A 23,588-nucleotide genomic window follows, 5' to 3' on the forward strand; every position below is an offset into this window, starting at 1 on the left:
AAATGTTAAAACACAGAAACCCTAAGAGCCAGCAATTCCACTCCTATGTATCTACCCAAGAGAAATGCAAACATGTGTCTTCACTAAAGCTTTTACATGAATGTTCACAACATTATTGTACATAATAGCCAAGAAGTGAAAACAACCCAAACAATTATAATGTGTATAAACAGTATGTGGTATATACATACAGCTGAATGTTATCTGGTAATAAAAAAGAATGAAGCACTAACACATGCTACAGCGTAATGGACCCTGAAGACATTATGCTAAGCGAAATTAGCCAGAAAACATTATTTTATTATTCCATAGTTATATGAAATAGACAAGTACACAGAAACCAAAAGCACATTAGAGGCTGCCAGAGCTGGGGAAAGGGGAAGGAGGGAGTTGCTAACAGGTACAGAGTCTCTTTGGGGGTGAAAAAATGCTCTAAAATTCACTGTAGTCATGGTTGCACAACTCTGTGAATGTACGAAAAACCACTGGGTGGTACACGTTAAACCAGTGAATTGTATAGCATAGTATGTGACTGCAGCCATGAAATTGAGACACCTGCTCCTTGGAAGAAAAGCTATGACAAACCTAGACAGTGTATTAAAAAGCAGAGACATCACTTTGACAGCAAAGTCTGTATAATCAAAGCTATGGTTTTTCCAGTAGTCATGTATGGATGTGAGAGTTGGACCATAAAGAAGGCTGAGCACCAAAGAACTGATATCTTCCAATTGTGGTGCTGGAGAAGACTCCTGAGAGTCCCTTGGGCAGCAAGGAGAAAACCAGTTAATTCTAAAGGAAATCAACTCTGAATATTCACTGGAAGAACTGATACTGAAGCTTCAATATTGTGGCCACCTGATGCGAAGAACTGACTCTTTGGAAAAGACCCTGATGCTGGGAAAGATTGGGGGGCAGGAGGAGAAGATGGTGACAAAGGATACAGTTGGATGGCATCACCGACTCAATGGACATGAGTTTGAGCAAACTCAGGGAGATGGTGAAGGGCAGTGTAGCCAGGCGTGCTGCAGGCATGACTTACTGACCGAACAATAGTACGTGAATTTTATCTCAATAAAGCTATTATAAAAATGTACAACATTAGAATGAAAACCATAATGCTCCAGAAAGGGACCTATATGAAATGCTTCATTTCAGAATAGAAAGAACAAGTGATAGCTAGCCATAGGAAAAGAAAGAGAAAATTTCAACTATGACTGACTGCCATTACCGGCCCAAATGCCTCACTCCTTCCCAAATCTACTCTTCAGCCCTGTGATTTTGCAGCTCCTCCCACCAAACAGGCAAGGCTTCGTTTTGTGGCTCCTTGTCTCTGGGCTCCACCACATGACTTGTTCGGCTGAAAGAATGAAGCACAAATGGCAGTGTGCCACTCCTGAGCTTCAGGAAGTCTTGCACGTTTCCATGCGCCCTGCTGAGCTTCTGCCACTGCCATGAGAACTTCCCTTGGGCAGGTGCCACCCATTCAGCCTGAGCTCCAAACTGAACACACATAGAGCAGAGTCACCCAGCTGACTGACAGATCTGAAGCCAAGAGCAAAGTTGCCCAAGTCAACGTGCAGATCAATGGCTATCTTAAGCACTGAGTTTTGGGGCAATTTGGTATGCAGTATTATGGTGGTGATATTAAAACTAATACAGTAACCCATTCTCCCACTGTATTTTGAAGAGGTTCCATGAAAGGAAGTGATTATCAAGGTAGGTTCAGCTTAACACCTTGAATAAAAATAGTTTCATTTACTCAGCTTAAGAGAATGATCTATGTATCTCAAATGATATTTAATGCTTGTTCCTTTAAGCTCTTACACTAAAGGTTGAGAACAACTTAAGATTACACACTCTTTCATCTTACTAATTTTATTATTTTAGGATTTTTATTAAAAAAATTAAAGATGGAATAATACTAATTTAAATAAACTATGTACTAAACCACTAGGGATAAAGATATGAACAAAGTATAACCCATATCCTCAAAACTTTACAGGGGTATAAACAAGGAAATAAACAACAACTGAAAGAGACAAGTGAAGTGTTCTAAGAGAAAACAAAGGGTCATCCAGCAGCAAAGATAATGAAGCGGAGGCAAATTTTTTAAATTATATACATGCAATATATAATTACAAAGGGCTTCCCAGGTGGCACTATTGGTAAAGAACCCACCTGCCAATGCAGGAGACCTAAGAGACGAGGGTGTGATTCCTGGGTTGGGAAGATCCCCTGGAGGAGGGCACCGCAACTCACTCCAGTGCTCTTGCCTGGAAAATCCCATGGACAGAGGAGTCTGGTGGTCTACAGTCCATGGGGTCGCAGAGTCAGACATGACTGAAGCAACCTGGCATGCACGCACAAAGATATCTCCATCATCACGACTTGTTTGATGAAAATTGGGAATGTCTTCAAGGTTTCTAGCTGTGACACTCAAGCCAGATGCTTTCAACAGCTATGGGACAGGCTAAAAGATGCTGACTCATTGTAAACTTGGTAAGTCTAAACTGAATTTCCAGAGCTCCATGGAGCCTGTGTACCTTTGTACACGATGACTCTGGTTTAGTTTCCTATCCTCTAGTAGCTGGCACTGAACCATTTGTCTCACTACTGGAAGCTTCCTGAGTTTCTAGCCTTTGCCTTTGCTTCCACTGTCCAGTGTCTGTCATTCACTGCTGTCCACTGCTATGCATTTCTCTACCTGTAATTCCTTTCTAAGTTCGTGATAACCTTTAGTTCAGCTTTTAGAACTTCTGCTATCCATGAAAGCCAGAACTTCTGCTAGCCAGGCTAATACATCATCCTTAGCCCTGCAGGTTATTTTTCACCATTGCACAGAATGCAGAGGTTCAAAAACAAGCTCCTAGTTCCCCAAACTTCAGGTTTATGCCCATTCCATATGACTAGGTTATTTAATTCTGACCTAAGATTGACTCACTACTGTATCTAAGAAATTTAAAACATGTACACACCAATTCAGGAGATTTTTTAAAATTTCCCTTTCTGACAAATATCATATGATATCGATTATATAAGGAATCTAAAAAAAATGGTACAAATAAACTTATTTACAAAACAAAATTAGTCACAGACATAGAAAACTTATGGTTACCAGGGCGGAAGGGATAAACGGGGAGACTGGGATTGACACACTATTTTACACAAAAGAGATAACCAGTAAGGATCTACTGTACAGCACAGGGAACTTCTCAAAGCTCTGTAATGACCTATACGGGAAAAGAATCTTAAAAAAAAGAGTGTATATATATATAACTGATTCACTCTGCTGTATAGCAAAAACACAAACTTTTAAGTCAACAATACTCCAATAAATTTTTAAAATTAAAATTACAACTCTAACTGCCCATTCTGAATAATTATTAAACAAAAAACAACAAAAAAATGAGTTAAAAGAAAATAGTCTTTTAGAAACAGGAAAAAGATGAAATGTAAGTTTCTATTTTTAAAAACATTAACTTTTTAAACAGAAGCTGAAATACAAAAAATATGAATTTCTGAAATAGTGGCAATAGAGAAAATGTTAAATTGTTCAGAAAGTAGTTTCCACATAGCTTTGAGCTCTCAAAGGAAGTTTCTTGCAAACTATCTTCATTTGAAAAAAATTTCCCCAAAACTGTTTTGCTAATTGCAAAAACAAAATAGCAGAGTTCCTCTACTCATATATGTGTCATATATGCCCTATATGTCACATATTTAACAGGTGCCCATTTGGGAGAATTATAAACAAATAGTTAGCAGTCAGTGTGTGGGCACTGAGGACTGGAGAAAAATGAAGATGACTATTCTAAAGGGCCTGTGGTCCTTTGTAAATGTCTCCCTTAGGAGTTCAGTTCCCAGGCTGAGCCACTTTCATCCTCTATGTGCCGAATGGATATTAGGAAGTCAGGTACATCTGGCCACAACAGGTGACCCAACTTAACAGTAACAATTTTACTCTTGTATTTTCTTCAAAGAGTAATGAGACATCAGGCAAGTACCACTTTCTCTATGTGCCCTGTCATTTTAAGGACACATTCTATTCTAAAACCCTGCACCTGACAAACTTCACCTCTCAAGTAATCATTCTTTGGAGGAAAATTTAAAAAACCTGATCATCTATTATGTATTACAGGTCCTTAAACCTCGAAATTAATGACTCTGATGCTACCTTACCAGAGTTCATCGCCAAGGTGGGAAGAGAGCCACATAAATACATTCAATACAAGGTCAGAAAATCGTAAAAGCACAGCCATCTGACAGGATCAAATAAGGAAGTACGGGCATCAGAAGAATATTTCTTCTGGGCCAATCAGAAGGCTGTAACAAGAGGACAGCATTTCAGCTGGACCTTGAAAGACAGAGAAAGGCTAACGAGGTATACCAACCAGCTTAAAGAAAACGGGAAGCAGTGAGTAATCCAGACTGGCAGAAATAGCAAATTTTTAAAGAAGACATAGGATAGTAGGGTTAAAAAGCCAGATTATTTTGACAATCAGACCGAAGATTGGATTTTATACTGTAGGCAAATAAAAAAAAAAACCCTAGGAATTCAAATGCAATACAATCCAAACAAGTGACAAGTAAAGATCAAAAGAAACAACGACTTTATGTACACTACACAGCATTCATTCCCCACTGAGTCCTCTTCACAACTAACTGAAATCCATGACTTAAAAAAAAATCTCTAAACTACAGTAAAAAAAGAAAAAATCAAACAATTTCTTTCCAAGATCAATTTCTCCCCCTTGGCTTAAAATACACAATGCTCTCCCTTACATGAAATAAAAACGAAAGGCCCGATGACTCTGCTGTCTCTCAACCACCCCCCTCATGTCCTCACGTCGCATCTCTCAAACGAATGGCCAGCACCAAAGGGTCCTCTACTTCCTCACTGCCCACCCCAAGTGGGCTTCCCCCCCTCTACTCCGATCTTTGTTACTGCACTTTCAGGAATGACTTCCTTTGCAAACTCAATAGCCTGTGTTTTTCTTCATTCTCTTTGAATCCTGAAGCTTTTTACACTACTGCCCCTAAAAATTCTGAGCCTTTTCTTTTGTCACCATCACACTTTGCTAATTATCCTACCTCTGATGAAGCTTCCCTTGACTACTCCTTTCCTCCATTTCTCAACTGAGTATCCCAGGCCTCAACGTGAGTCTTTCATTCTGTGCGCTCTGTACTCTCCCTTCAGCTAGCCAACCTGTGGTCCCAGGAAGTATTCCTGTAATAAGACTCAGCTAAGCCCTATGAAGTTAGGTTTGAAAATGTTTTTAAGGTATTAAACCTTAATATTTTTAAGATATTAGTGCTTGTACTACTCAGTGGCATAGGTAAGAGAATTCATTCTCTAAAACTAGCTTTTACTTCTAACAGGAGTATATTTGCAAGCACTTCTGAGAAATGAATGTAAATTTCTGGGCATTTACAAAATCAGAGCAAACAGTCAAAGGTTTAAAAGTTAAGACTGTCAGGCAAGGCCTGAAGATTTAGTCAAGTTTGGAAAGCCAAGCTAGATTATTCTGGGCAAAAATTAAGACAAGGAAACAACAAAAAGTCATGCACTATACTTAGGTCAAATGTGTACAACCAGGTTGAACAAACAATTAACAAAACTTGGCTACGCATGTCCTATTTAGGTCAAGAGTGAAGCCCAAGCCTGAGGCGCTCAGAGGGAAGTGGGTGTGCCTGGCAGACGTGAAGAGTGAGGAAAGCAGATAACCCACCGCTCACAGCCCCTCCTCAGGCATTTTAAAGTAGAAAATTTTCCTGTACACTTCAAACAAAAACAAAAAACAGGCAAACGAGGATTATCCACCACTATGAAGAAAACTACCTTCAAAAGATCAAAATAAACTTTAAAAAAATTTAACTTTAACTCAAGTCACAATTTTTCTTGTTTTCTGGTTAAGTAGCAGTGGACTGTGAAACTTGTTATAAAAGATGACCCACAACACCAAGACCTCCATCTGGTGGCTCAGATGGTAAAGAGTCCTCCTGCAATGAAGACCTGGGTTCAATCCCTGTGTTGGGAAGATCCCCCGGAGAAGGAAATGGCAACCCACTCCAGTATTCTTGCCTGGAGAATTCCATGGACAGAGGAGCCTGGCAGGGTTATGGTCCATGGTGTCTCAAAGAGTCAGAAACCAATGAGCTAGCTTTCACTTACAACACATTTCAAAGGCAACAACTGAAATCAATGACAACTTGCAAACTAACATTTCTAGTTCTTTTTATGCAACACAATTCAAACATCTCCACAGAATTCTCACTAGAATAAACATCTCAAAGTTTAAATGTTGGTTAAATTGTGAAACAAGAAAAATCTTTTTTTGGGGGGGAGGGACAAGAAAGGGATAGGGGATGAAGAAGTACAAGTTACTATGCATAAAACAAATAACCTACAAGGATATATAGTACATTACAAGGAATACAGCCAATATTTTATAAAACCTTTAAATGGAGTATAATCTATACAAATATTAAATCATTAAATCACTGTCATACAGCTGAAACCAACAATGTTGTAAATCAACTATGCTTCAATTTTATTTTTTTTTTCCCATTTATTTTTATTAGTTGGAGGCTAATTACTTTACATCATTAGTTTTTGTCATACACTGAAATGAGTTAGCCATGGATTTACATGTATTCCCCATCCCAGTCCCCCCTCCCACCTCCCTCTGGGACTTCCCAGTGCACCAGGCCCGAGCACTTGTCTCAGGCACCCAACCTGGGCTGGTGATCTGTTTCACCCTAGATAATATACGTTTCAATGCTGTTCTCTTGAAACATCCCACCCTCGCCTTCTCCCAGAGTCCACAAGTCCGTTCTATACATCTGAGTCTCTTTTTCTGTTTTGCATATAGGGTTATCGTTACCATCTTTCTAAATTCCATATATATGTGTTAGTATACTGTAATGGTCTTTATCTTTCTGGCTTACTTCACTCTGTATAATGGGCTCCAGTTTCATCCATCTCATTAGAACTGATTCAAATGAATTCTTTTTAATGGCTGAGTAATATTCCATGGTGTATATGTACCACAGCTTCCTCATCCATTCGTCTGCTGATGGGCATCTGGGTTGCTTCCATGTCCTGGCTATTATAAACAGTTACGTTTCAATTTTAAAACATATTTTTAGAAAAAGGAAAATCTTTTCTGCAATGAGGAACTCTACCTGGAGCCAATTTGGGTCTAAAAACAGAGAACAAATAACTTGCTTTTTTAAGCATGTACCAATTTTCAAAGCCGTTTCACATGTATTATCTCACTGAATACTGGCAATAACCCTGTGGAGTAGGACAGGCATTAATAACCACTGTACAAAATTCAACACTGGGACTAACACAAAACTGTGCATGCATGCCAAGTCGCTTCAGTCATATCCGACTCTATGTGACCCTATGGACTGTATTTGTAGCCTGCCTGGCTCCTCGGTCCATACATTCTACGGGCAAGAATACTAGAATGGGTTGTTGTGCCCTCCCTCCAGGGGATCTTCCTGACCCAGGGATTGAACCAGTTAATCAGAGATGAAAATGAAAGAGAAGAGTGAAAAAGTTGGCTTAAAGATCAACATTCAAAAAACTAAGATCATGGCATCTGGTCCCATCACTTCATGGGAACTAGACGGGAATAGTGGCAGACTTTACTTTTCTGGGCTCCAAAATCACTGCGGATGGTGATTGCAGCCATGAAATTAAAAGACTCCTTGGAAGTGAAGTTATGACCAACCTAGACAACATATTAAGAAGCAGAGACTTTCCTTTGCCAACAAAGGTCCGTCTAGTCAAGGCTATGGTTTTTCTAGTAGTCGTGTATGGCTATGAGAGTTGGACTATAAAGAAAGCTGAGCACCGAAGAATTGATACTTTTGAACTGTGGTGTTGGAGAAGACTCTTGAGAGTCCCTTGGACTGCAAGGAGATCCAACCAGTCCATTCTAAAGGAGATCAGTCCTGGGTGTTCATTGGAAGGACTGATGTTGAAGATGAAACTCCAACACTTTGGCCATCTGATGCGAAGAACTGACTCATTTGAAAAGACCCTGATGCTGGGAAAGACTGAGGGCAGGAGAAGAAGGGGACAACAGAGGATGAGATGGTTGGATAGCATCATGGATTCACTGGACATGTTTGAGTAAACTCCAGGAACTGGTGATGGACAGGGAGTCCTGGTGTGCTGCACTCCATGGGGTTGCAAAGAGTTGGACACAACTGAGCAACTGAACTGAATCAGAGATGAAAATCACCCTCCCACTAAAGATTTATCAATTTAAAAGAAACCAGAACAGAATTAGACCCTATCTTAGGGTTTCAAATAAAATCTAATGCGTGATCACTTATATTCAGTATAATTTACAAACATGTAAAAAACAATAAAGACACACCTCTACTTTAGTGCCTTTCTAAAAAATCCTTTAGTGGTTCTACATCATATCAAACCTGGAACTCCAAAACAGAGATTATCAAGTTTTCTTTCCAAGATAGAGTGAACTGAGCAAACCAAGAAATAGGATTTTCTATTAGTTCTCTATTAGACTAACGCATATTCATCAGACTAATGCCTTAAAGGTATTCTCAAACCTAACTTTTTCAGAGGAGCTCAATCTAGTCTTATCACAACAAATGAGTGCATCTGCTTTATTTTCAGCTGTGGCTCTAATGAGACCTATTAACAAAATCTGAGAGGTAATTCATTGTGAGCATCATGGGAACTAACTGTAGATTTTCCCTATAAAATTGAATTTGATCACCTGGAGCCCCTCTAGATACCCAAGGGGTTAAAAATTCCAGAAGAGGCGCACTCTGCCTCTAATTCTTTAAGTGAGGATTAGGAAATAACTCATAGAAACTCAAAGTTGCTAACGTTTCTTGATTTATACATACAACAAAACCACTAGTTTCCTTTAAATCCTAAGAAGGGATTGTTTAAACTCCAGAAAATATATTACAGAATTCTGAAAAATCAAATTATTCCTTACGGCTCTACTGTCAGGGACAACAATCACATAAAAGTTTCAGGTGCTAAACATAGCCAACTAAAACAGGACCTCATGAGACACTCTCAGGACATCCTTGATTTTTCACAGGATGGCTTAATGATAAAAAGGTAAGAATACATCTGTGTCCCTTTTTCTGTCTTGCATATAGGGTTATCGTTACCATCTTTCTAAATTCCATATATATGCGTTAGTATACTGTATTGGTCTTTATCTTTCTGGCTTTACAGACTTTTGGACTCTGTGGGAGAAGGCGAGGGTGGGATGATCTGAGAGAACAGCATCAAAACATGTTTATTATCAAGGGTGAAACAGATCGCTAGTCCAGGTTGGATGCATGAGGCACTGGGAAGACCCAGAGGGATCGGGTGGAGAGGGAGGTGGGAGGGGGGGATCGGGATGGGGAACACATGTAAATCCATGGCTGATTCATGTCAATGTATGGCAAAAACCACTACAATATTGTAAAGTAATTAGTCTCCAACTAATAAAAATAGGTGGAAAAAAAATTCACAAACTCTCAAAAAAAAAAAAAGTAAGAATGATGAAAACTAAGTTACTAACGTTAAACTAAAACACAATTATACAAAACTATGTAATACCTCAACGCAGTGGCATTTATATCTCTAAAATAAATGATTACTGAAATGTATTTTGGGAAATGCTTGAACAGTAGGCATTTTAATTCATAGTACTACTTGATAAATTACAGGCTGACATGGTTACCAACTCTTCAGCTCTCCCCCTCCCCAAGGATTTATAAGAAACATTGAGGAAAATTATTCCAATAAAAATTCATAGTCTCAGCTTCAGCTAATTTTAGCTTGAATCATGTATCACCAAAACATTACTACCACAGCACTTTAACTACAGGCAAAACATGTTTTAAAAACAAAAGCAAATCTAAAGTCTACAATGCTGCTCACACATCTTCAAGTAAATAGTTTCTCTCTGAAAAACTTTGAGCGGATGCAATGATCACAAGACACAATCAGATATGATCACAACAGATCCAGTGATACGTAACAGAAATCCAAAAACAGATGTAACTTCCATTTGCTCCAGAGATCCACCTTATTTTTCTCTCTCCAGTTTTAGCATTATTTGCAAGCATCTGACATAACAACGTCCTTTATCACAACAAGATATCACCCCAATATAATGCAGTTCTCAGAGCAGATCTTCAGACTAGACAGGGAGCCCAGCAGGAGGTATGCACATTCATTTGTTCAGTAAATATTAATATTTGCCAAACCACCTATTGTATGCCAGGCACTGGACAGAGTACCAGAAGAGAAAGACTTTCATCTGTGTAACTTGTGGTTTACTGACATCCTTCAAAAACACACACAAAATGTGAGGAGCTCTATTAAGGAATTTGGATTCTATTCTAATGTGCTCAAAAGCCATTGAAGTTTTTTTTTTTTTTTTCATTGAAGAGTTTTAAACAGAGGACTGAGGTGACCTGAATCAGGCTGTCAGAAGACTACTCAAGAGAATGGATGGTGGTTGTGCAGAGAATGGAGGGAAATCAGTGTGGAGACTAACAAGAAATTCAAGCAAAAGAGGGCTGGCTGAGAGCAGTGACTACGGACAAAGCAGCACACAGTCAGTGTTAGAATTCTGGTGTCCAACAGTCTTGACTTAGAACCATTTTTCCATTTATATACTTGGGCAAATTACTTACACCCTTGAGCCTCGGTTTCCTTATCGATCAATGCTTTTAAAGCCACAGCACACAGAAAACACACAACAAATTATGATATACTATCAATACTTTGATAACAAATTCAACTGAATGAGGTTCACATGGGCTGACTTCCCCCCACCACCCCTGCTTACACCAAAATCAGCCCTAACATAAGTAATTGTTACCAAGGGCAATTATACACAAGTGCTACAGTGACTCCATCGAAAGAGAAGGATGCTTCTCACCCACCTTACGCTAAAACAACGCTCATAAATATACCGAGCAAGGTCTTTTTCTCAAATTAATAAAACTCGAGTTTGCACCTTCAATGTGTGTTTTCACATGCATTCTTTTATTTCCTCAGTGCTTATGAATAAAAATGAGACAAGGAGAATCTTGCGGTTGATCATGATAAAGACTGTGGTGTTACTACCAATTATTTTAACTTTTTCTGTCGATCGCTTTTATTTAAAACTATTAAGGGACGGTACCCTCACTCTGACAGCACTGGGACACCAGGGAACTAAGTTACCAAAAGTTTTCTTTTGTAACTATAGGTTTACAAACATTCAGCTGTCTGCAGTTTCCCCTTACATTTTTTCAGTGTGAAAATTTTTTTATTGAAGTTGGCAGTTAATAGGATATTGGTGACATTAACAAAATAACTGGTTTGGTATCTTGGTTGAGGAAACTAGATTAAAATAAGTTTAGGCTTGAACTGATATTAAGAAAACGCATTCTACTCTCTCTAGAATAGTCAGGAAACCTGTACACAGGAGAGGATTATTTTCTGGGTTTTGTTTTTTAAAAATGATCTGAGGCTTGGCTGCATGAAAAAGGGGAGGTAGAAAACTGAGCAGAGAGGTAGATACTTGATGACATTCAGCCCAGGAAGGAAGCGGCAGTACTGAGATCCAAATTCAAGCTCTTCCAGGGACAACACCTATAAACACCCTGGTGTAAAGGTTCTGGATCTGCCCCTGACACTTCTCTTTTCAACAAAGGATGAACCACTCTGAAAACCTATATATTCAATCGTTCAATAATTACTAAGCAGGAACTATAGGCAAGACAAAGTGCTGGGTGCTAGAGGAGGACAAAAGTTAGTGGAATTGCATCCTAACCCTCAAAAAAGTTTGGGTTTTCCTTGTGGCTCAGTGGTAGTGAATCCGCCTGCCAATGGAGATACAGGAGACTAGGGTTTGATCCCTGGGTAGAGAAGATCCCCTGGAAAAGGGCATAGCAACCCATTCCAGCATCCTTGCCTTGGAAATCCCATAGACAGAGGAGGCTGGCGGACTATGGTCCAAGGGGTCGCGAAGAACCAGACAAGACTTAGCAACTAAACAACAAACCTTCAAAAACCTTAGCTGGGCTCGGTGGCATGCACCTGTAGCCCCAGCTACTCGGGAGGTTGAGGCTGGAGAATTGCTTGAGCCCAGGAGTTCTGGGCTGTATGTACTATGCCGATCAGGTGTCCGCATTAAGTTTGCCATCAATATGGTGACCTCTCAGGAGTGGGGGACCACCAAGTAACCTAAGGAGGGGTGAACCAGCCCAGGTCAGAAAGGGAGCAGGTGAAAACTTGCTGATCAAAAAGCTTACCATTCAGTGAGGAGACTAGGTATTCACACATGAAAAGGAGTAAGGCAGACAGAACAAGTGTCAAAAACAAAGAGCTCACTTTCAGTTGGGCTGGTAAGAAAATGCATCACAGCTGGATAACAGAACTGACAGAATTTGCTAGGACAAAAAGCAGGCACAAGAAACCAGAGAACAACATGAACATATGTGTAGGGGCTTTCTTAAAAAAAAAACCATTGTGAAAAATTTCAACATGCAAAACGTATACAGGATAAATGGACTCGCCACTGAGCTTCAACAATCATCAACTCAAGGCCAATTTTCTCTTATAATTACATGTCTGCCTCACAAAAACCCTAAAGGAACCTATTTTCTAATGTTCCTACATTTTTCACTGACTCCATCTTCAGACAAATCCATACCACAGTAGTCTCCACAAGGCTGACTTTCCTAAAGGCCACATACAAATAAAGTGCAAGACTATTTTCAAAAAAATCAACTCTTGATTGTTTGCACAAACCAACGGAACAGTGACAAAGATATTCCAACATGACAAGGCAATTCAGAACGGTTTGCATGTACTTTGAGATTACCTTTTCCATACTTAAGAGTTCAATGAGCATGAATAAAATGATGGAGAATTCATGTCCTGAAAACAAGCATCACAGGTGAAGTATCTTGGACAAACCATTTGGGCTCCTGAGCCTAAGTTTCCTTCTCTATACAGAGAGATCAGAAAGATCACCTACTTCAGTTACTTGTGAGAATCAACTGAGTGTGTATGTTAAATGCCACATGATTGGCTCTTTATACTACCCCCGACTGACTTGCGAAGAACTAGTCAGGAAGAAAGCTGCCTTGTTTCCCAATCTTCTCCCCTTTCTCAAGATGATGCCTAGTTTCCCAACCCTCTCTCTCAAGATGATGTAAAAACTTTCTCCATCTCAAAACGTGTTAAAGGTGAGGAGCTAAGCGTTCTGATTTGAAAGAGCTTCTTTCTTCACCTGCAAAGCAAATTAAGGGACCTGAGCTTGAAGCAAGTACTCAGGAGGATAAATCTTTTTTTTTTTTTTAGGAGAATAAATCTTACAGAGTGTCAAACTTCACAAAACACCTCCTCCTTACAACACTGCCCCTCACCTTAACATGCAGAGCCGTCCAACATCACACAAGAGTGTGGCCTACCTAGTAAAACACTCTCCCTATCCCCACTTCTCTGCCGCTGCGCTTACTCTGATGCATCCACAGCCCCTCAACTGCACACTACAGACAGCAGGGCGGCCATCAGGACACTCGGCGGGGCCAGCATGTTAAGAAGCTCAAGATGAGGCATGCAAGGGGCACCTGCACTTGCTTTCTTAACTCTGTCCGTGAGAAAGCGCGAATTCTAATCCGGTGTTCCAAATCACGTGCTATGGAGAGGCAGTTCACCGTTGCTCAAAATAATCAAAGTTTAAACGTCTTTTAAAAAATATATATGTTGTCACAATTATTCATTAAGATTTTCATTCTTCCTTTAGCATTGCTTTCTCTAAGTTATCTTCTCTTTTTTTTTTCTTTTTTGTATGTACGGAACTGAAGTTCTCTTTTGAATGATCGTCTTCAATCCCCAATCCTCTTTCCCTATGAGAAGACATAATGCGTTCCTCACTTATCATAACCCCAGCCACCACAAATCATCCCCTGGGTTTAAAGCCTTCAATCCAAAGCCATTCTTTTCAGGTATTACTCATTTCTTTGCTGTTCCCCTAAGATAATTATAATGTAGTAAGGTATAGCACCTTGCATTTACCCTGTAGTTTGTAAACTTAATTCATTTACTCCTTACAGCTTATGAGAAAGATAATCCTATTTTGTAGGTAAGGGGAAAGGAATGGAGAACTTACTATCTTGTCTACTTATAAAGCAAGTTAAGAGGTGAACCCGACCTCCAAACCAACTCTAAACGCCAAGCTCTTCCCACTCTACTATGCTCTTTCCCAAGAAGGGAAAGCCTATACAGTTCTATCAAAAGCCACATTTGCTTCCAAGAGAAAACGATCTTCGAACAATCGCTCTAGATTGCAACCAGATTTTCCATCTCTGCACCTACCATCATCCCATTTCTCGCTTCCTCTCCACTCCACTCCTCATGGATATTATCTTCACTCCTTCAACCCCCTCCAGCATATATTCCACCTCAGCCGGCTAAAGGGAGGTGCATCCCCCTCTCCTCAAACCTCAGCCCTCCCTTCTCAGGACAGGTATAGTTCTCACTCCATGAACTACACAGTACGCTTGTCAGCCCTTAGCAAACTATTTTATAACTTTAATAAAGTCTCTTTAAAATGGACATGACTTGTAGCTCCTTCATCTCCATACTTGCCCCAGGCACCAGGCTACTTTCTATTCTACAGAACAGGGTACCAACACTCACAAAGATTCTGCCCAGGCCCCACTGTCATCAGCGACTTCCTCTCCAAAATCTAGTTATCCAAACACGCTCCCCTTCCAACCTCTTCAGCAGGGTGTACCCTCCAGGGTTCCCCGGACTCTCTCCTTCCGCGGCTTGCCTCTGCCACGTCTGGGCCTCTGCCCACCTCACCAACTCTTCCCTTCACTCCCCGTCCCAGGGTTAAGGAGCAGCCCCAGTGGAGGTGGCTCCTCCTCCCTGACAACTTCCAAGTTCGGCCTCGTATCACCTGTTCTCAGAAGATGCCTCTCGGCCGTGGCCCCCGCGCCTTTGCCTCGTCCCGCCCCTCTTCACCTTGTCCCTTCCTCCTTTCCAAAAGCCTCCCCCTCGGGTCGGTTCCGGAGTGCCCGTGGGAATCCATTTCCCTTGCGTGGGATTCCCACCTCGGGGTCAAGCTCCCCTTTCTCCATCACCTGCTCCGCCCATGACCAGATGACATCCGCCGCCGCCTCCTCCAAGCCCCTCCTCGGACGCCGGGTCCCCGGCCGCTCACCGCCTTCCGCGAGCGCCAGCCGCCCCCTCCGGCGGGGGGCGAGGGGGGCGTGCACCCCTATGCCGCGGTCCCCAGCCCCCCTCCAGCCCCCCTCCAGCCCTAAAGCGCACCTGTTCCTCCTCCTCCTCCTCCTCCCCGGCCGGCCGCGCCGGCGTCCCGACCCCCACCCTCGCCGCGCCCCGGCCTCCCCGAGCCCCGCACTCACCACGAGTAGGTCTGCTCCGCCATGGCGCTGACTCTCGAGGGCTCTGCTGCAGGCTCGGGCCGGGCCGGGCCGGGCCCGGCGGCAGGGGAACAAACGGGCGGCGGGCTCGCTCGGGCCGGGAGCGGAAGGCGCGGCCGCGGCCCGGCGCTCGCTCGCTCGCTCACACCGCGGGCGGGCGGGCCGGGGAAGTGACTGGCGGGGAGAGGCTGGGCTCCGAGGCGGCCCCGCTCCCTGGGCCCCGGGGCGGGGCGGGCTCCGCTCTCGGCCTCCCTCACCGGCGGCGGCGGCGGCGGCTCCGCTGCGGCTCTAAACCCAACATGGCGGCGGCGGCGGCGGCCCTGAGAACAAGGGGGCCCAGGGGCGGGCGAACGGCAAGAGGGCCCCGCGCTCACTGCGCGCTGGGCCGCAGGGGCGCCGCGCTCGTGCGGCGGCGGCGGCGGCCCGGGGACATGGCCGGCGGGCGGAGGCGGCGGCGGCGGCGGCTGAGGGGGGCGCTAGGCGGTGAGGCGAGGCCGCTCGGCTCACACCCGCCAAGGGGAGGCGAGGAGGGGCGGGGGGAGAGCTTGGCCCCGCACGGGTCACGTGCCCAAAACACGCTCACGTGATGCGCGCGCCCCGCCCCTCGCGCCGGGCCCATGCGCGGAGACGTCGGTTCCTCGGTTCGAGGCGACTGTTGCTCGCTCGGCTTCTGGCGGTTGCACCGCCTCCCGCCGCTTGGTGCCGCCCCCTCCCCACGCGGGGCGGTCCCCTCGAGGGCCCTGTTCCCTTCCCCTTTCCGAGGGGCTGCTGCAGCCAGCCAGTCAGGAGCCCGGTGCGCGTCTGTTGCCTGCCACTCAGCTGTCACTCATCCATCAAGAGTCTGCTGGCCACAGGCTCCCAAGTGTCAGTCAACCTGTCAGCAGGCGGGACGCTGCCTCGTTTAGTTAGTCTGATAGTTGGTTCATTCATTCGTTTAGCAAATAACTCCAAGCAGCCAGCTTTTATTGCGCCCAGGCTCTGTGCCAAGTCCGCGAGGGGCCAAGTCGAATACCCCATGCTGGCCTTCATGTGATCCATCAACAGATATTTATTGGGTGCCAACCATGTATCAATTCATTTTGCTGGGTCTGGCCTCTGAGCGCTTATATTCTAGAGGAAAAGACTTAACAGATAGTCCAAGCCGACAAATAAGTGAAGGTGCTTGCAGATGCTGCTAAGTTTTATGAAGATGATAACACAAAGTAATGGGACACAGCGTGAGTAGGGGTGCAACCTAGTTTCCATGGTGAAGGAAGGCCTGGCAGAGAAGGTGACAGCTGACACCTGAAGGATGAGAAAGAGCTGACCACGCAAGAGCAAAGCTCAGGGAACAGTCCATCTGGAGGCAGACACAGAAGTAAATTTAATGGGGCTAGACCAAAGAACAACAGAGTGAATCTGGGGCTTAGGAGGAGAGAGGAGGGATAGATGAACTGAACACCGGGGCACTGGGGAATGCTTTGCCAGGAATTGATGAGGCAGTCTGAAAGAGTGAGCGTGTTACTAGGAGAAAAGACACTCTTTAGAAAGAGAATGACATGAGGCCAAGTCCCAACGATGTGAAGGCTTGGAGTGAGCTTGGATCCAGGAGTGGGATGGATGATGATTCCTGCTGCGGAGTATTCAGAGAAGAGACTGAAAGACTGCTCTGAGGCTAGACTTTGAAGGGCCTAGGTAAGCCTCCTGGCCACTTACTATGTTCATGAATGAAAACGATCAGTGCAGCTCCAGGCTTTAGAAGCACGCCTGGGCAACAGACACAGTAGACTTCCCAGACCCCCAGTCTCCACAGGGAGCAGAGCTGGCACACCCGAAACCAGTATTCTCAAGATTCTCCGCAGCTGGCCCAATTTCAGGCCGGGATCAAGCACTGCTCCAGTTTCCCAGGACCTGCCCAGCCTTACGGGGGAACACCACGCCCTGAATCTATCTTCAAATGGATCAGTTGGCCACTGCCCATACATCTGCTGCTTGCCTATTCCCCAAGGGGAACCCTTTCATGAGAAAGCCAAATGTACTTTTCCTTCAGAAGCAATCTCTCCTTCCTCCTTCCCCCATTGCCGGCGACCAGGACCAGTTGGGTTCAATGTGTTTCCTGAAACTCCACCAGTGAGTCTGGGGAAGGGGCCAGATGATAAGATCAGGTCCCCCCAGACATTCGGAGGCAGGGCCCCAAGAATATACCAGACCACCAAGGGCCCTTCCTCTGACCTTTCACAGAAAGATACCAGCCTGCAAATACCTGCCCAGCTCTAAATGGCGCTGGATGTGGGGATATCATGGGGAGATGGAAAAGCAAAGAGCCTAAATTTTTGATGTTCATTTAGTGCTTACTGCTTTTCCAGATGCTCTTGCAGAATGCCAAGTGTACCCTTGAATGTGACACGTATTCATTCTGAGTCTCAAAAGCGTGAGACATCGGGGCCTTGAGAAAAGCTAGAAGCTACCAACACAAATGGCTTTGGGAGGTGAGGAAGTTCCTTCCCTGGAGAGCTGAAACCAAAACAGATGAGAAATAAAAAGGCACACTGCGCCCCTGGGCAATTCACTTGGGTTTTCATTCCCTGTGAGTCAGAGGATGCAAAGCCAAGAGAAAACTCAAGTTTTGGAGGGATGGAACAGAAGGTGCTGATGAAAGAAAGTCAAGGCCTTCCTAGAAGCAAAGGGACCCTTCTGGGCCCTGAGAAGAATCCACTGGAAGAAAGGGGCGAGAAGGGTTCTGGGAGAAAGTATGGGGTGAGAAATGAGAAGAAAGGTTTCCTTCTCTTCCATGTAAACTAGAGGCCCCTCCAAGTGTCTCTTGGGAAAACATGTGAACGCGGACCATTATAGGAAGCCAAACAGCACTGGGCAGGGCCAGAGGACACCCAGGCCATGGAGGCCTGTGTAGGTGGTACAGGCAGATGGAGTGTGCGCCCAGAAACGGGTGGCTGGAGTATGTCAGGCTGAGGTTGCCCAGATGCAGAAGGCACCTCCAGGTGCCAGTCAGGACTGCTGCAGCTCGAAGCCTCCCGGAGAAGGCCAGGCTGCAGTAAATCTCAAGTCTGTGCATCAGCTGGAGGCTGCCCAGCCTGGAGCACCTGGGGAGTCACTTTCAGTCCTTCTGCCAGCAGCACTCAGCTCCAAGCTGGAGCAGCCCCAGGTGGTATCCGTGGCACCTCTGGGCCTCAGCCGGGGAGTCAGGTGTGCCTGGCAGGAGATGCAGGCACTGGCTCCCCCTAGGAGGGGTGCCCAGCTCCCCGCACCCCACCCTCCACCGCTGCACAGGTGAGAGGGCCACAGCTTGTGAAACTTTGGTTGAAAGAGGCAATGGCAGTTCCTCTAATTATCACCACGGTAATTACAGGATTGCTCCTCCTACCCAGTGTGTTCAAAAGAGACTTGGTGAGTCTCCCCATGACGCGTCACCCGCCTCAGGTGCAGACTCCAGGGAGCAGGCATTGCCAGGTTTGACTGGGCTGCGTAGGTGCTGCTTCTGAGAGGGTCAAGGGCTCAGATCTGACCGGCCCCGCCTGCCTCTCCAGCCCCCTTCTCACCTCTTTCCAACACTCCCTTCCAATACACACACACACACACACACACACACACACACACACACACACACACACACAGAGTGAACCGCTTGCAGCTTCCAAAGGGTTGTGCTTTCTGCTTCTTAACAGCTGCTCGTAAGCTTGAGGCTTGATTTCTATGTCCCCGGGATTCCCTGGTGGCTCCGTGGTAAAGAATCCGCCTGCCCATGCAGGAGACACAGGTTCAATCCCTGGGTCAGGAAGATCCCATGGAGGAGGAAATGGCAAGCCACTCCACTATTTTTGCCTGGAGAATCCCACAGACAAAGGAGCCTGGCAGCTGCAGTCCGTGGGGTTGCAAGAGTCAGAAATGACCGAGCGAGTTCTATGTCCCCTCCTAAAGAAAGTCTCACTTGACCAAATCCAGGCTGAGTTAGACACTCCTCTCCCACATTCCTGCAGACCCCTGAGCTTCCCCCGTGTCCTTTAACACTTAGCACAGTGAACCGTCACTGCCTGTTGACTTGTCATCCTTTCCCTTGGACTGTGCACGCCTTGTGGGAAGGGACTGTGGCCTGTCGCCAGTTTCACCTTCGGATCCCAGTGCAGAACTCAGCACAAAGAAGCTCAAAGTTCGTGGAATGAATGCTTGAGTGAGCAAAAAGGCAAACCAGGTTTCAGAACAACTGGTTCTACGTGATAGTCTCATGACTCTGCCCATGATCTCGAATTCGGCATCCCTTCCTGTTCCCCACGACCTCCTCTTTGAGAAGGAGAAGCCTTAAGGGAAGAGAAATCCCTCTTAGGGACGTGGGGAAGACAGAAGATTGGAGGGAAGGTACATCATGCTGAGCTTATTAGGTATCAGATCACTTGCAGTCTTTGATTATGAGTTCCTCTTAAAAAAAAAACCTTTACTTTTTAAGACCAATTTTAGGTTTACAGAAAAATTGATGGGAAAGTTCAGAGAGTTCCCACACACCCCTTCTTCCCCAACAAGGTTTCCCTTACGATTTACATCTTGCATGAGCATGGTACATTCAGTACAGCTGATGAACTACTAATGGTACACTCTTATTAACTAAAGCCTGTAGTTTATATTAGGGTTCACTCTCGGTGTTGTAGAGTCTATCTGTTTTGACAAATGTATAATATGTATTCACCATTGTAGAGAATGCTTTCAATGCCCTAAAATTCCCTTGTGCTCCTCTTATTCATCCTTCCCTCCCTCCCTCCCACCCTCCCACTCCCCCCGCCCCCACTCACTAAATCCTTGGCAACCACCAATATTTTCATTGTCTCCATAGACTTGCCTTTTCTAGAATGTCATACAGTTGGAATCATACAGTATGTAAACTTTTCAGATAAGCCTTTTTTTTTTCTTTCCACTTAGCAATAGCTAAGTCTTCTCTGTCTTTTCATGGCTTGATAGCTTTTCTTTTTTTAATCACTGAATTATATTCCGTAGTATGAATGTACCAGAGTTTGCTTATCCATTCACCTATTGGAGAACATCTAGGATGCTTCCAGGTTTTGGCAAGTATGAATAAAATAGGACAAATATCCTTGTGCAGGTTTTTGGAATACCATGGGATTTTTAGAAGTGTGCTGTTTAATTTCTAAATATGTGGGGCTTTCCCAGTTATCCTATGATTATTAATTGCTGATTTAATTCTGCTGTGGTCAGAGCACATCCTCTGTAAGGCTTCAACCTTCTGGAATTTGTTAAAGCTTGTTTATGGCCCAGTCTTTGACTTATTTTGGTGAATATTCACAGATATTTTGGAATCTACACATTTTTTTATGTTCAATTAATTTATGGCAAAAGAGACAAGAATATACATGGTGAAAAAAAACAGTCACTTTAATCAGTGGTTCCGGAAAAACTGCACAGTTACATGATATTAGAACATTTTGTCACATAACATACAAAAATAAAGTCAAAGTGGTTAATGCTTAAATACAAGACAAGAAACCATAAAACTCCTAGAGGAAAATATAGGCAGGACATTCTTTGACATAAATTGTAGTTATATACATATATCATAAGATAAAGGAGACCTAGGCAAAAATAAGTCAAATGGGACCTAATTAAAATTAAAAGCTTTTGGACAGCAAAGGAAACCATTGACAATACAAAAAGATAACCAACTGAATGGGAGAAAATATCTGCAAATGATATGACCAGTGAGGGATTAATATCCAAAATGTGTAAACAGCTTATATAATTTAATATCAGAAAAACCCAATCCAATTAAAAATGGACTGAAGACTTAGATGGTATTTTTCCAAAGAAGACATAAAGATGTTAAACACATCCATGCAAAGATCCTTGATGTCACTATCATCATTCATGTGCATGCTCAGTTGCTAAGCTGTGTCCAACTCTTTGTGACTCCATGGACTATATAGCCCGCCAGGCTCCTCTGTCCATGGGATTTTCCAGGAAAGTGGGTTGCCATTTCTTTCTCCATGAATCTATAAATGTATCTATTAAATTTGAGAAATCATCAGGAACTATATCTTCAAAATATTTTTCTTTTGGTCGCACCACATGGTTTTCAGGATCTCAGTTCCCTGACCAGGGATTGAACCCAGGCCACAGAAGTGGAAGCTTGGAGTCCTAACCACTAGGTCACCAGGGAACTCCCTCTCTTTGAATATTTTTATGCCCCATTCTTTCTCTTTTCTTTTTCTAAAATTTGAATGACATGTGGTATGTAGATCTTTGGATGTTGTCCCACAGGTCCATGAAACTCTGTATAATGTTTCCCAGTGATTTCTTTTTCTCCCTGGTCTTAAGGATGGATAATTTGTGTTGAGCTCTCTCCTTTGTCATGTTCATTCTGCTACTGAACCTATCAAGTTAATTCTTCATTTCGGTTACTGTACTTTTTACTTCTGGAATTTCCATTTGATTTTGTTTTAATAGTTCCAGTTCTCTGCTGAAGTTCCTCATCTGTTCCTTCATTATGACTATATTTGGGGAGGGGGGGGAGTGGAGTTTGAAAATACTTCTGAGTTGCTTTAAAGTTCTTGATGCTAATTCTAACATCTGGGTCATCACTTTTTCTCTTTGAGATTGAGTCCATTTTCTATTTCTTCCTATGTCTAGCACTTGATTTTACGTGCTGGTTATTGTCAATGATACATTGTACAGACCCTGGATTCTGTTGTTTCTCTCAAGAGTGTTAATTTTATTCTCTATGTGAGAGACAGTCATTCAGGTGGTGCAGCGGTAAAAATTCACCTGCCAATGCAGGAAATGCAAGAGATGCAGGTTTGATCCCAGGGTCTGGAAGTTCCCCTGGAGGAGGAAATGGCAACACACTCCAGTTATTCTTGCCTGGAAAACTCCATGAACAGAGGAGCCTGGCAGGCTACAGTCCATGAGGTCACGAAGAGTCATACACGACTGAGCTCACACACACACACATATTCTGATGAAACTACTTGGCCATTACCACCCCTTATATTCTTTAACACTTATATTAATCAGGGTGTCCCCTTACAGTCAGTGTAACTAGCCCCCTTTATTAAATTGAGGCTTTGAAGAAAGTGAACCCATTTGTTCAAGGTCACATACCTAGTTCACAGCAGAGTCACAATTTGAAAACAACCAAATGACATAACCATATCCTCGATCCACTTCACACCCATTCCTAAACATCTTCAGGATGGTTTGGATTCCAGCCTAGAGTCCACTGGAATTGGGAAGAAGTCAGCTCCCTCAAAACCCCCATTCAGGGTAGGTCAATAGTTTTCAAGCCAAATCAACAGAATCATTTATTTACAAAACTGAAAAATAAGGATGCTAGGCTCCATTTACTGGCTCCATTTACCCCTCCAGCAGTAGGAACTAAGAATCTTACATTTTATACTGTTTCCCGGTGGTAGTTTTTCCGTCAGTGACACAAGGCTCATGGGATCTTAGTTCCCTAACCGGAGATCAAACCTGAGCCTCCCACAGTGGAAGTGAGAGTGTTAACCGCTGAAACGCCAGGGGAGTCCCTGTTTCCTTATGATTCTAATGCCCAGTCAGGGTTAAAAATCCCTGTGGTATGGGAATTCCTTGGTGGTCCAATGGTTAGGACTGGGTGCTGTCATGACTGTGGCCTGGCTTCAGTCGCTGGTGGGGGAACTGAGATCCCTCAAGCCACGCAGTCAATTAATAAATCCCTCAGATAAAGGCAAAGTACCTCCCACAAGTATTCCTTTTCTTCTGTAGCTCAGGACTCTGACTTTCAAATCATGCTTCACCTGGATAGTACAGTGGTGCTGGGGTTAAGGCTGAGGGCTCTGAAGTCCCTCCCTTTAGGGGCCCATGTCCTGGCTCTGTCACCTGTTAGCTAAGTGACCTTGGGGGGCTGACCTGACCTCTCTGAGCCTTTTGCCTTCTTTCCTCTTAAATGGAGTTGATGACAGCAGCAACCTCATGAGGCTGTTGTAAAGATTCCATGAGATAATGCACATGATGTATTTTGTGCAGCACCTGACACCTGTAAATACTCCACGGAGAGTAGCTATTATGATGAACATCCTCAGCTTTTCTGCTGCCTGGAGCTCTGTCCCGTCTCCTACCTAAATCAAACTTACAGAGTTAAACCATATCTATAACTTCTAAGGTAT

General features: G+C 43.9%; 1 protein-coding gene across 1 annotated transcript in view; it reads right to left on the reverse strand.

Annotated features, from left to right (window-relative positions):
• SPPL3 (signal peptide peptidase like 3) overlaps positions 1-15,987 on the reverse strand; it is a 99,929-nt gene extending 83,942 nt beyond the window's left edge. Inside the window, exon 1 of the mRNA XM_070475413.1 lies at positions 15,430-15,987. Within this exon, the coding sequence (XP_070331514.1) occupies positions 15,430-15,452 (23 nt within the window). The 5' untranslated portion in view covers positions 15,453-15,987. The remainder of the gene's footprint in view (positions 1-15,429) is intronic.
• Positions 15,988-23,588: the final 7,601 nt, after the last annotated feature.

This window comes from Odocoileus virginianus, chromosome 12, assembly GCF_023699985.2.
Source record: "Odocoileus virginianus isolate 20LAN1187 ecotype Illinois chromosome 12, Ovbor_1.2, whole genome shotgun sequence".
Taxonomy (NCBI): Eukaryota; Metazoa; Chordata; class Mammalia; order Artiodactyla; family Cervidae; genus Odocoileus; species Odocoileus virginianus.